We start from the raw sequence: 13846 nt of genomic DNA, 5'->3' as shown, positions 1-13846 counted from the left end.
GTGTCCCGATCTTGAAAGGTCTTAGTGTCCCAGTGATGCCAAAGGGACCGGAGTGGGTAAAGTTACACTCACCATTTACTGAGAAAGGGGCAGAGCAGAAAAAGGCCACCCCAGCTGTCTGACTGAGTGTCTCTAAGGAACCAGCTGCACACAGTACATCCGACAGCCAGGGGAGAGAAATTACAGGTACTATATGTACCATTCCAGTCTCTTTCCTTTCCGTAACCCTGTACCAAAGCACTGAATCTGCTCTGCTCTGCAACGCTGAGTGAAGACCCGGGTACATGAGACAGCAGCAGGGGAAAGGTGTTTGAATGATGCTCACAGATCTCAAGCCGCGCGGAGACCAGCAAAAGGGCAGCACTTCACTCCGCTGAGCTGCAACGTCTAGTAACCATGTTGTTAAACTGCTGCAACACTGGACCCGGGTAACTAGCTGCATCCGCAGCAGCATCTCTGCGCAGCACGGCTTCCCCGCCACAGCTGAATTCCCTCTCCGTGTCCCCGATGGCGGCTTCCCGGACTGCCCCAGGCCTCCTCCGTCTGTCCCCACATCCCCTGCTGCAGTCGCAATGGGCAAGTGGCCTGAGAGGTCTCTGTTTATCCCACACCACGTACCCTGCAGGCCCCTAGTGCGAGCTCCCCTCACACCGGCTGCCCTCGGGCATTGGGCCCCAGCCCTCACGTGGGGGACGGGAGCTTGGTCTCCCTGCAGTCCCTGGTCTCTCTGCCGGGACGGACAAACAGGGAGAAAATGGGAGCAGGCCTTGCTGGGCGTGGTTGTGTGACAGGGTCACCTACCCCCTAGGACCCAGGCTGAGATCCCAGCACATTCCACAGGCCCCTGAGCCGCCAGCAGATGGACTCTCAGCCTCCGTCCCTGTGGTGGTGGGGGAGGCTCTGGGTCATTGCCCTGGGGGAGCTGCTGGGGGAGGGAGGAGATTTAGCTCCTCACAGACAATTTTAACAGTTCTAAAGCTTCAACTTTTTGAATCTCAGTGTCTAGTGTCATTAATTAGTTCTGGTCTGACCAAAATATTGTCTGATCCCCCCAGAACTGATACATTTTTTCACCAAAGCCTCCAGGGGTGAAATTGGTTGGGTCCTTCCTGCTCAGCAAACAGCACGAGTCACTTTCAGGCAAGGAAACCTCCGCCCTTGCTGTTGAAGGCGGGGCAGAGTGTGAACTTAGGAAATTGAAACTTACCCTGTCCCACTGCCCAGAGGGAGCCATGGCTGCAGAGAGCCCCGTAGAAAGTCTCCAGGAGGAAGCGACATGTCCCGTCTGTCTGGAGTATTTCACACACCCTGTCACTCTGGAGTGTGGGCACAATTTCTGCCGCACCTGCATCGCCCAGTGCTGGGAGGGACCCGACACAGCTGCCTCTTGCCCTCAGTGCAGAGAAACTGTGCAACAGAGAAACCTCAGGCCCAACAGGCCCCTGGCAAATGTCGTAGAAATCGCCAAGAGGCTGAGTTTCCAGACAGCGAAGGGAGCAGGAGGGGGCAGGGTGTGTGGGGAACACCAGGAGGCTCTGAAACTGTTCTGTGAAGAGGATCAAACCCCCATCTGTGTGGTGTGCGACAGATCCCGGGCTCACCGCGCTCACACAGTGGTTCCCGTACAGGAAGCTGCCCAGGAGTACAAGGTAGGGAGTTGCTGTCCAGTCTAATGGGTAATAACTTTGGATGTTAATTAGAGCTTAATGGTGTGACCCTGTCATTCAGCTGTGTGTAGCCTTCATTGCATGAAAGCTGATTGGGGGAGTTACAAGCTGTGGCTGGTATTACTGGTTGTATCACAGTGTTTATTGTTATTTGCATCCCCTAGAGACCCCAGATGAGACCTGACCTCGACTGTGGGGGCCTTGCACAAAACCCAGTGAGGGCCAATCCCTGCCCTGAGCCATTTACAGTCTAACTGGACAAGACAGACAAAGGGTGGGAGGGGAAACTGAGGCACAGTGAGGGGAAGTGACTTGTCCAAGGTGTCTCTGCAGATCCGTGGCAGAGCTGAATATAAAAACCTGGTTTTCCAAGGCCCAGTTCAGTGCTCTAACCACTAGCTACTCTGCCCCTTTCAGCAGCACTGAGTAGCGATGAAGTGCAAAGAGTAGGAGGAAAAGACTGCTTGATACATGTCCTAGGCCCAGCAGGGAGAGGAGGTTTCCCACTGGGATTCTGAACTACTGTCCTGATCCGTGAGGGCTAAACTCAGATGCTGCCGGCCTTCACTAGAGGAGATCAGTGGGCTGAACATGGTGTGGGACCCCGAGCACTTCAGTCCACACCCACAAGGGCTCCAGTCAGTGCAGGTCCATGCCACTGGGATCAGACTTATCTTCAGCAAAACTAACCCCTGGGCAGTGCAGACCAGTGCCACTCTGACCTGTTCTCGTGTGTTCATGGGCAAGGACCAGCCAACGTGGTTCCCTTAGTCCCACCAGGCAGCCCTTTGAAATCTGCCAGAATCCAACGATTCTGGGATCTTTGCTAGGGACTTTGGGGTCGCTACCCAGAGGCCATTGCCAGGGAAAGAGGCTAGGAAAGCACTAGGGCAAACCCCAGCTGTTCCTAACACAAATCAACACATCTAATGTGGTTTGCCCTAGTCCTTAGGTCAGTGCTGTCCAACCCGTCCCATCCCGCGGGGTACAAGGCTGAAAGTCAATGGAGTTGGACTCCTTTGAGCATCCCAGCCTACATGGCTGCCCCGGGTGGCTTCTGGGATTGGTATCACTGTTTGTTAAATCTTCTCAAAACACCTTTATAGATTCACCACCATGGGACACCAGTTTTCCACTGGTTCGACTCAATGGAGAAAGTGGATGTAATAACTTCAAACAATCTGAATACAAAACCCGCCCAATTTCCATAAATAAGGTTTCATTTCCTTGGTGTCTCTGATGTCCTACCTCGAGAAAGACCCACTCTTGTACACAATATTGTTGTAACTGTATTGGTCCTGGGGTATTAGAAAGACAAGGTAGGTGAAGTAATATCTGCTCATGGCAACTTCTGTGGTGAACGACAAGCTTTCAAGCTTACACAGAGCTCTTCTTCAGGCCTGGGAAAGAGTGTGTTCCCCAGAGCTGAGTTGTGTGTAAGTCCTTTACCAACAGGAGCTGGGCCAGCAGAAGGTATTGCCTTATCCACCGAGTCTATCTAGGAAGACTGACTATTGTGTAGAATTTTGGGTGGGAAAACACCTCATCCACCCCCTACAACCCTGAAAATAAACCCACCAAATCATATCTGTTTGTCAGGAAAAAATACAAGCCCATTTGAAGACTCTGAGGGAAGAGAGAGAAAAGCTGCTGGGATTGAAAGTGACTGGAGAGGAGAAAAGCCGGGAGTATCTGGTCGGTGCCTGTTGTTCTTTGCCCGCTGAGACAGGGAGCTGGGAGGGATGTTTATTGGTAGATTTCTCTGTGGCCTTGTGTGTGTTTCGCCATGATCATGGGACACTCTGTGTGTGTGTGTGTGTGTGCATATGTGCACATGCGCATATCACAAATGTTCTCTCCCTGGAGAAGGACAACAGCGTCTTCTGCAGGATCTAAGATGCATTTTAATTAATGAGTTAATTACTACCCCTTGTGGCTTTCACAAAATTTCTCCCAAACCGCACTGACTATATCCCCGTAGGCATGGAGACAGCCCTTGCAGAGAGATTGGGCCCAAATGCGAAGCTGTAAGAAAATCCTCTCCTTTGTGATCACAGTGTAGAGTCAAGTGTCAGGATGTGAAGAATGGTGGGTTTGGAACCTCAGTCCACAGAGACTCTCATTACAAGCCGACCGCTCTCCAGAGCCAGCGGGGGAGGGGCTAGTGGAACTCTGGCCCACCAGCGGATCTGCCTACGAAGCTCCTGATTGGAGCAGACGTTCGGCTGCATGAATTACGCCAGCGGGAGTCACGGGAAGTTTTCCAAACAACTGAGTGAACTCCCGATCTGCTGCTGGACTGGACCCTGACGCTGGCTTGGCCCTGGTGTTGTTCCTGACTCAGGTTTGACCTGCAGTACTGCTGTCTGACTTTGGATTGACCCTTCGCGTGGCTGCCTGACTCCGACTCCAGTCCTGATCCCCCGTGTGACTCCAGACACTGATTCTGGCTCAGCCTTTGGCATGACTTCTGAGCTCGACTGTAGCCCCAACCCTTGGTGAGATCCTGACTTTGACTCCAGCTCTGACTTCGGCTGTAATTCCTGACTTCTGACTGCAGCTCTGAGCACTAGGCCTGATGGCTCATGGCCTGGTCTCTCCACAGATGTGTTAGAGATTATAAAGAAACTCTCTCGTAAGACTGTATGAAAGGTCATCAGGCTCCATCCGTGTTCCTGACCAGCCCTTTCCTTATTTCTTCTAGAAACAGACAGAAACCGAGAGGCAGAAGATTGTGTCTGCATTTCAGCAACTGCGGCAGTTCCTGGAGGAACAAGAGCGACTCCTGCTGGCCCAGCTGGAAGAGCTGCACAAGGAGATTGTGAAGACACAGAATGAAAATATCACCAAACTCTCAGAGGGGATTTCCCATCTCAGTGAGCTGATCAGTGAGATGGAGGGGAAGTGTCAGAAGCCAGCAAGTGAATTCCTGCAGGTGAGACTGAGCTAGCAACATCCCAAATCCCAACACAGGGACAGGAAGTATTGGCACTGGGGTCCAGCAGTCAGAGATCTCAGTGTAACTCAATGTGTGCATTGCTGAAATGTGAATGACTCTTGTTCTTTTTAGACTCACAGACACATTATTAGAGATGGAAAAGCCCCATTAGCTCAGTGCAAACATGGCCCCGGGGCCAGGGCAGGGCTGATTTTCCCTGTATTTGCAAAACCCCTTTCCTGGAATCCCAAGTGTGTGTCAGGTGGTACTGAGATTTTTTTTAAAGTCTCTCTCCTCTCTCTCCCCTCTAGGATGTCAAAAGCACCTTGAGTAGGTACGTGGCTCTCTCTCATTCCCACACACACTTGGCAATGCTGGAGAAGAGCATGGAGATGATGTTTGCACCGCATCTCCACAGCAACATGTGTGGGGATTTTGGAAACAAATCTCTCAGATAAACTTCATCCTGAGGTTCTCACCCTGGTACAGAAGACTCTGGAATTGTCCATTCAGTGGGAAAGACTGACCTCAAGTGTTTCCTCGAGATGTCACATCCCTGGGGGAGTGGCTGCCTCAGGATTGTGGGGATGGAATATGGGCCTGTCACTACTGGGGCCCTGGTTACCACTCAGCCCAAGGCAGCAGTGGTCAAGAGTCTTTCCCACCTGAGTCTTTCCCAGCCTGAGGACTGTTTGGAGACCTATGTGGAATGAGCTGGGGAGGGGGGAGTTGGTGTCTCAGTTTAGTTTCTAGTGGACAGATTTCTACAGCACTTTACATAGGAACCTCCTGTCCCTCAGAGCATGGAGGCCAAGGAGTGAATTGGCCAAGGAGACTCAATTCCCCTTTTGTCCCCAGAGCTGATCTCACCAGACCAGAGATGAAGAATATTAAGGAGTCCTCAGACGGGAAGGTTGTACGGCCATGGGCTGTGTTGCACCTGCTCTGAGGCTGGGAGAAGTCGAGGAATTCGAACTCCAGGCCCATTAGAGCAGCGACTCGCTAGCCAGAACTTGTCATGAGTCACACAATGAAATATAATCACGTGAAATTGTTTCTCTCCAGGTGTGAGAAGGGAAAGTTCCAGGAGCCAGAGGAGATTTCTCCTGAACTGGAAGAGCAAGTCAGCGATTTCTCCCAGAAAACTCTTGTGCTAATGGAGACTCTGAGGAAGTTCAAAGGTACCCAGAAGGGATCTAGGACTGGAAATTGGGAAGAGCCTCTGAGAGTGTGGGAAGAGAATGGTGCTGGTCAATTGGTTCACACTTAGATGATGCTTCTATTTAATTGTTGGGTGAGAAGGCCAGACATTTGGGTCCAAGACACTCAGGTTGATTAATTCAAACCTTTGTTTGCACCAGAAACATGCTTTTCGATTACAGTTACAACGTAAGAAATGACTCATCGACTTTAAGGTCAGAAGGGACGATCATGATCCATCTACTCTGACCTCCTGCACATTGCAGGCCACAGAACCTCCCCACCCACTCTTGCAATTTACCCGTAAACTCTGGCTGAATTACTGAAACCCTCATATAATGATTTAAAGACTTCAAGTTACAGAGAATCCACCTTTCTTCTAGTTTAACATCGGTAAATGATACGTGCCCCATATGGCAGAGGAAGAAAAAATAAACCCCAGAGTCTCTGGCAATTTGATTTGGTGGAAAATTCCTTCCCTATCCCAAATATGGTAGTCAGTTGGAGACTGAGCATTTCAGAAGACCCAACAGCCAGACACCTGGGAAATATTTCTAACTCAGAGCACTCCCCGACTCGTGCCCCATCACCAGCCATTGGGATATTTGCTACTAGCCATCGCAAATAGAAAGAAGTGCTGGTCAGTTCCCTTCTCCTGGGGCATAGGTGGGTCATGGGGGATTTCTCCTGGGAAGCTCTAATTACCCCTTACAATGTCTGGAATATTAGACACCTCCAAATTGCATATTTACTAGTTCTTCTCCAATCAGCTTTGAGTGGTATGAATATTAAGTACCTTATAGCGGTCAGACACTACACATGCATGAACACATCATTGGCAGGGCTTTTTTTCTTCAAGTTATTTTCATGTTATTTTTCTCTTCTCTGATTGGTTTATTCCCACTGATTATGCACACGCCACTTTCCCCCTTGTCTCCACACAGGGGGTATTGGACTTTGCTAACTTCTCTGTGGCTGGATGCACAGCCCCGCATCAGCCTAGCTCCAGCCCCTCAGTGCTGCCCCCTCACTGCACAGCCCCCCTCAGCGAAGCTCCAGCCTATTAGTGCTACCTCCCACTGCAGAGCGCCCCTCAGCCTAGCTCCAACTCTTCAGTGCAGCCCCCCCACTGCACAACTCCCTTCAGTCAAGCTCCAGCCCCTCATTGCTACCCCTCCCCCAGCTGCACAGACCCCCTCAGCCTAGCTTCCCAGGAGCAGCAGGGATGAGGGACAGTGGGAAGCCACTTCTGGGAGCCACCAGAGGTGAGTCCCCCCACCAAAGAATTTGTTCCACTCTGGCCTCTGCTCACAACAGACCCCCGCCTACAGCCAGAGCTTGTCCCTTTGTCCTGGTCAGGAGACAGAGGAGGTTCCCATCGACCCTGGGATCACCCCTGCCCGGAGAGGGGTGCTCTGGTCACAGTGTGGTGATGGGAAACCCTGCTCCACTGAGAGACCCCCCTCTTCTGCTTCCCACATCCTGTGACATGATGGGGGATCTCCCATGTAAGGGACACAGACAGGGGAGAGACATGGGGTAAGCGGTGTAGAGGTGGGACACACACACACAGAGACACTCATCCTCCCATCAGACATATTATTTAAACAAGAAAAATAAAAGACTAGTGACAACAATGCACTGAAATATGGTTTTAGGAGAAATATTTATTTCAACGCCACCATCCCACAAAAAAAATATTGACTGTGGCAATGAGGGACATTTAAAAACACTCACCTGAATTGAATTTATTACTATTTTTATTGTTCATTATTTAATAACGAGCTAGGTTATGGTTTTTTTGGTGTGGAAAATTGTGCGTTATTTTACGGGTTGAATGATGACTGAATGACATAACCCCCCGCCAGTGTCCGCCACTAACTCTGGTAATTTTGTCAAGTGTCCATCGCACAACATGATGTTGCCTGACCCTGGCCAAAGGGACCAAAGTGGCTAAAGTTACTTTTATGCCAAAGTCTTTGTATGATCTGGGTCTAGGTTATGAGGAAAGGCAGTGAGTGAATGAGACAAACCAACTGGAGTTTGAAGGGTGGGAGGGGATGAGGAGGGGAAAAGTAAATCTCTCTTACAGATTGTGTGTCCTGGGATGGTTGTGAGGCTGAAAGGACGTTGGTTCCATTGCTGGGAGATGGCTGAATGAGAGAGGAAACAGAAGGTTTCAGTTAGTTTCTATGAAATGCCTGAGTGTGTCTCTGGGCCTCTCGATCTGTTTCTCTGTCATGATGAAAACACAGTTCTATGCGTTCAGAGTGGGGACGCTGTTATAAATATGAAAGTCTGAAATCTCGTCTCTTTTCTCCTTTCCCCCGCCAGACACTCTGCCGTCTGCACTGGAATCCCTAGGAGCACACAGACAGGGTGAGTTTGCAGCTGGAGATTGTCTTTACATTAGGAGAAAATTCCGGTGAAAACATCTTCCTGAGATTGTAACGAAAGTTACCAACCAAATCACCAGTGGCTGTGGCAAACACAGCCCTAAAAATAACCTATTCACAGTGAGGAGATCCAGGGGCACTGGAACATGGGGGGCCAGAGGGCCAAGCTCACCCTCTTTTGAACATGGGCATAGTTTGGGGGCAGGGGCCCTGTTGGCCCCCCACACTGCAAGCCTTGGGCAGGCGTGGAGCATCGCAGCGTTGGCTGTGCTTCATGGAGGGGCGGCTGAGCAGCACCCGAACACAGCTCAATGCCCAGAGGACTGACACATCCCTCTGCTTTACCCTGGTGTCCCCATTGCTCTTCTCCAACATCCTGCCTTTCCTCCGGGCAGGGCTGGGCTCTCCCATTGGAGCTGCTTCCTGGATTGGGGAGATCCTCTCCCTCTGATGCTGCCAGCTCCTCCCTTCTCTCTGGGTTGGGGATGGAGCTACCCCACCCAATGCCACCTCCTTCTCTCTGGTGTTAATCGCTCTTCCCCAATGCTGCATCTTCCTCTCTGTTCCCAGCCCTGGGAGTGGAGACTGCATTAGAGGAGGGAGATTTCCTCTGGGCTTCAAAACTGGACCTGCTCCCTCCCCACTAAAACCTTTCTTGGTGTGTCTCTCCTGCTGGGAATGGAGCAGAATCAACAGGGGTAGCTGGGAGCTGATGCTTATGCAAGCAAATGGGAAATTAATGAAGTGGGTCTCCTTACAGAGACTGAGGAAGTGCAGTGACATCCCTGCTCAGTCTCAGGTGCCCAGGACAGAGGCAGCTCCCTGGGATCCAGGCCTGTCCCAGCCAGAACAGGGCTGCTGGGGAGTGTGAGAAATGGCCCCAGCCTCCCCCAGGGCCGAGCTCTGCCCCTGACGCTCCGATTCTCTGTCCCCAGCGAATGTGACTCTGGATCCAGACACGGCTCATCCCCAACTCGTCCTGTCTGAGGATGGGAAAAGTGTGAGATGGGCAGACACGCGGCAGCGACTGCCCGACACCCCTGAGAGATTTGACACTGTGTTCTGTGTGCTGGGCTGTGAGGGATTTACCGCGGGGAGACATTGCTGGGAGGTGGAGGTGGGGGGTGGGCGATTCTGGGCTGTGGGGGTGGCCAGAGAGTCTGTGGGGAGGAAGGGAGGGATCAGCCGTAGCCCTGAGGGGGGGATCTGGGCAGTGGAGCGGTGGGAGGATCAGTTCCGGGCTCTCAGCTCCCCTGTGACCCCCCTGCCCCGGAGCCGGGCCCCCAGCAGGATCCGGGTTTGTCTGGACTGTGGCCGGGGGCAGGTGACATTTATCGATGCTGGTGACGAGGCCCCGATCTTCACTTTCCCGCCGGGCTCCGTCCCTGGGGAGAGAATCCGCCCCTGGCTCGGGGTGGGGCCGGGATCCCGGCTCCGCCTGCGTCCCTGAGACGCACAGCAGAGGGGGGAACCGGAAATCAGCCTCTCTAGCCTCATAGACCCCAGACTCTATGAGCTTGGAGGACTCCCATCGACCCAGCCCCTGCCCCCTCATCTCTATGACCCCTGGAAGCTCCTCCCCCTCCCTCCCTGCAGCCCCAGGAGACCTTTCCTCTCCCCCTCTGTCTCTTGGGGCTGCAGGGTGGGGAGAGGGGCCCTGAGGGGCAGAGGTGGGGGCTGGGCAGGGACCCAGCATGAATCAATCAGGGGTTGGGGGGCTGGGGAGAAGCAGCAGCAGGGAGCAGTTTGTGCAGATCTGTGGGATTGGATCTCATGGGGTCTCCCAGCCAGAGCTCCTGCCCCAGGGGCCCAAGTCACTTCAGGACAACTAGTTGCACTGTCATGGTCCCCCCCACACACGTGGGGCGGTGGAGGGGATGGGTAGGGGGTGCAGATTGATGGAAAAACCGTTGTATAACTTTAACAAAATCATTATTCGCTTAGTTCCACGATTTTTTTAAACTCCTGAGGTTGGCAGCACTGGGGGAGGCAGGGACAGGGCAGGTATAACCAGTGGGAATTAGAAGACAGAAGAAGGAAAATGTGAATGAAAATAAAACAAGAATAAAGGGAGAGTCCAGGAGAAATGGTGGAAAATAGAACTGAGAAGAGTGACAGGAAACTATCCCTGACAGGGGAACCAGCTGGGGGCAGCAAGAGGGGAAGGGATAAAATTGGGGGTGGAGGGGGGTGGGATGGAGCAGCCATGGGGTCTGATCTGTAACAGGGAGGGGAGGAGTGGGAGAAACACAGGAAAATAAACAGGGATCAGAAGTGAGGGTAAGAATAATGAACAGAAAAGGAGAGAAGGAAAGGAAAGAGAGAGATTTATGACATGTTATTGAAAGTGAGGCTGTAACTCATTAATTCCCTATATTAATTCCTGGCCATTGGTGCTATTTTAGTGCCATTAAGAAAACTGTTCTCAGTAGCTGGGGATCTCCTTGCCATGCTGTGGTTATTAAGGCTCCTTCTCAGCTCTGTTTACTGACCGCCTTTCGTTATGTACTGTAAAATAAAACATTACAAACAATTCTTCTTGTTTGTTCCACTTTAATGTCCCAGCTGCAGTTGTCGAGGGTAGAGTCCTGGGATTTGCTTCCTGACTTGGTTTTGTCCCCACAGCCCCCACAGGGAATATCGCGCCTCTAGGAGGAGAATTTTGTGTTTTACTGGGATGTGTCACTAACCAGCCTGTGCTCTGCCTGTGTCCTGTGCACACCCGTGTCAATGAGGAATTGCTCAGCTCTGCTCTGCGGAGAGGTGACTGGTTGCACAGGGGACAATCCATGAAGGGACTTGGTGTTGCAATGCTGAGCGTCACAGGGCTGAGTTTGTAGGCAACCAGAAAATCACATTCTGCAAAGCTGAGTCAGGTTCCTAAACCCCCTAGACAATGCAAGTGGGCATCAGAGGCACCTTACAGTGCGATTCACAAAAACCAGCTCACTGGGCAGGGAGCCATCTACGCTAGACAAGGGGAGATGCTGACAAGGGGGGAGGGGTGTCCTAAGCCCTGCCCCCTCTCACTGACAGGTGCCTAAATCGGGGCTGCAGGGGGGCGTCGGTCTCTGCTCAGCCGCCCACAGACGGGAACTCAGCACCTGACGTCCGTTGGCTCTGGCACCTGAGGCGTTTCTTGCTGGAATGAGTCAGGCACCTGCCTCGCTCCACACGCAATGTGAGTGTGGGGGTGGGGAGAAGGTGGAGGTGGGTTTTGTGACGTCACCTGCCTGATAACTTTTACCTCCATGGTGAGAGCCCTCAGGTGGCATGTGGGAGACCCAGGTTTGACTCCGCTGTCTAGCGTAGCTCACGAATGTGAGTACCAACCTCAGGGCAAACAGTTACAAACCAGGGTACAAACCCCACGCTAGGTACCAAATGTGAAACTCTCAAGCACCAGAACAGCCTGAACATGGAGTCACAGACAGTCCCCTTGGGTTCTCCGGTCCATCTTGCTGCTTTTCTGCCTCCTCCCCTGCTCCATCTCCCCGCTCCCCCTGCCGGGGCTGCCACATTCCCAGCAGCAGAGTTGGGGCAGCTCCTGGCCACAGATGTCTCTGGTTAAAGCCACCAGCTGCTCTATCCTGGCCACAGAGAACGGTGGAAGATGTGGAACAGGAGACAGCCTCTCCCCAGCCCAGGAAGAACCATTAATAGAAACCTTCCCACCCCAGGGCAAAGAGAGCAGGAGGTGGCAGCCCTGGAGGCAGAGACTCTTATCCAGGAACAGGGAGAAGCATCCAGAAAAGAGCCCCCCTCAGCCCAAGGCAAAGGGATGTGGCAGCCCTGAGGGGGAGACCTCTCCATTCTTGTCTCCAGAACCCACCTGGTCAGAGTTAAGGGGGTTTGGATGCTGGGCACTGAGAGGGTTTCTGTTTACTGGTGTGTGAGTCTGTATCTCAGACCTGGTGAGGTGCGATCGGACTGCAGTGAGGGGAACCCAAGCATCTGAGCCCCAGGATCCCCAGATAATTCAAGCCTTTGGGACCGGAACAGAGCCCATCCACTGCTCCAGTCTTGGGGTCCCTAGGCACATTCTTTGGGGACTCTCCCCCTATCTGAGGTGTGAAATGCGCTGCCTAGCCCCCTGCCTAACCCCCAGGTGTAGAGCTGAGCTGAGCCTCAGTAATATGTCAGCAGCCCCCCCATCAGCTCCCTCCCTCCAGCCCCCAGTGCCTCCCACCTGCCATGGGCCCCATCAATCAGTGTCTCCCCCTCCTCCCCATGCCTCCTCCCTGCCACAATCAGCTGTTTCACATGCACTGGAGGCTTGGGGGGGGGGGGAAGGGGCAGTGGCCTTGGGGAAAGGGGTGGAGTGGGAGCAGGGCCTGGGTCAGAGCATGGGCTTGAGCAGTGAGCCCCTCCCGGCACATTGGAAAGTTGGCGTCTGTAGCTCCAGCCCTGGAGTCAGGGCCTATGCGCCACCCCTGGTACAGGGAGTCTAGGCCCCTCACCCAGCTTTGTGCATTGCAGGGCTGTTCCTGTGACCCTCTAGTGCCCAGTGTCTCTTGATAAATGTTGTCTCTGATGTCAGGGCCAGCCTTAGGGGTGGGTGGATGGGCGACCAGCCAGGGGCTCCGTTCTATGGGGGAAAACCTCTGGTGCAGAGTGCCCCTCCTCCCCCTGCTGCTCTGCTCCTGTCTGCAGCCACCACTGCTCCTGCATCCCCCCCACCCCCGCCTTGGAGCCGCCCCTGGTCACCCTGTTCCTGGGAACCTCCTGTCTGCTGTGCAGAATGGGGTGGGGGCAGGGGTGGACTAATAATGGGGTGTCCCCCGCCCATGTACCCTGTCTCTGCTGAGCTGAGGTGTGGGGACAGGAGTCTCTGCTGCTGCTTGTGGGTGAGGAGTGGGAGCTGCTGCTGTCTGAACAAGCCTTCACACTAGTGAGTGCTGAGCTTAAAGTGACAGCACGCTGTCTCTCTCACACACACACACACTGTCTCTCACTCCCCAGATACACACACTCTCCCGCAACACACACTTGTATTATTGTTGTTGTTACTTCCTGTTGAAATGAGCAAGGCACCTATGTTCTCTGTAATTTTATTCTTTCAAAGTTGGTTAGCGATTGCAGGGCTGTTAGTGCAGGGTTTGGTTTTTTTTTTGACTGGTCTGCGCATTTCATAATTTTATTTCTCTCTTATGCTTCAATTTAATTCTTTGAGGAGTGAGTTCTAAAACGCCTCACCTGTCCTGGCTGGAGTAATTCTCATTATTACTTTTATTAGCATGTTGTGCTTTGTCATTCATTACTTAAAGTGGTACAATCCACTAATAGTATCCTCCTCGAATGTAAATTTAGCTTGTTCTCACCTTAGCAGTGCCAGGTTGTTGTTTTTTTAAATTAGCGAAACACATAACTTTAGACCCTGTGCAGATGCAGGTTGCTTATTTACAACGGGTATTTTTATCTATAAAATAACTTAAAATTCACACAAAAATAAAAGTTCCAAGTCTGATACTAATAGCAATGATGGAGTCAAAAGTTAGTGAGTCGCGTACGTGACTGTGATCAGTAAACAAAAATGCCAAAATAAATAGAAAAATAAATTCCCATTCCTAATAAAAGAGAGAAAAACCTTAATCATGTATGTTAAAATTAAGTAAATACATTTTTAGTGGTGTGAAAAACAGTTA

The 13846-nt window shown here is 52.2% G+C and overlaps 1 protein-coding gene across 3 annotated transcripts; it reads left to right on the top strand.

Moving 5' to 3' along the window:
- The first annotated feature begins 1214 nt into the window (after nt 1–1214).
- Nucleotides 1215–10734, top strand: LOC125629777 (zinc finger protein RFP-like). 3 transcript variants are annotated; one of them, XM_075119513.1, is made up of 7 exons: nt 1215–1649; nt 3267–3362; nt 4372–4602; nt 4917–4939; nt 5671–5786; nt 8140–8184; nt 9137–10734. In XM_075119513.1, exons 1-7 carry the CDS (start codon nt 1233–1235, stop codon nt 9649–9651), a joined length of 1443 nt encoding a protein of 480 aa, XP_074975614.1. In that variant the 5' UTR covers nt 1215–1232; the 3' UTR covers nt 9652–10734. The 3 variants fall into 3 exon arrangements, with proteins under 3 accessions (XP_074975614.1, XP_074975613.1, XP_074975612.1); XM_075119512.1 differs by having other exon boundaries at nt 1218–1649; nt 8962–9239; XM_075119511.1 differs by lacking the exon at nt 3267–3362 and having other exon boundaries at nt 1218–1649.
- The last annotated feature ends 3112 nt before the right edge of the window (nt 10735–13846 follow it).

The sequence above is a fragment of the Caretta caretta genome, chromosome 14, assembly GCF_965140235.1.
Source record: "Caretta caretta isolate rCarCar2 chromosome 14, rCarCar1.hap1, whole genome shotgun sequence".
In the NCBI taxonomy this organism is placed as follows: domain Eukaryota; kingdom Metazoa; phylum Chordata; order Testudines; family Cheloniidae; genus Caretta; species Caretta caretta.
This window is presented reverse-complemented; position numbering and strand designations above follow the sequence as displayed.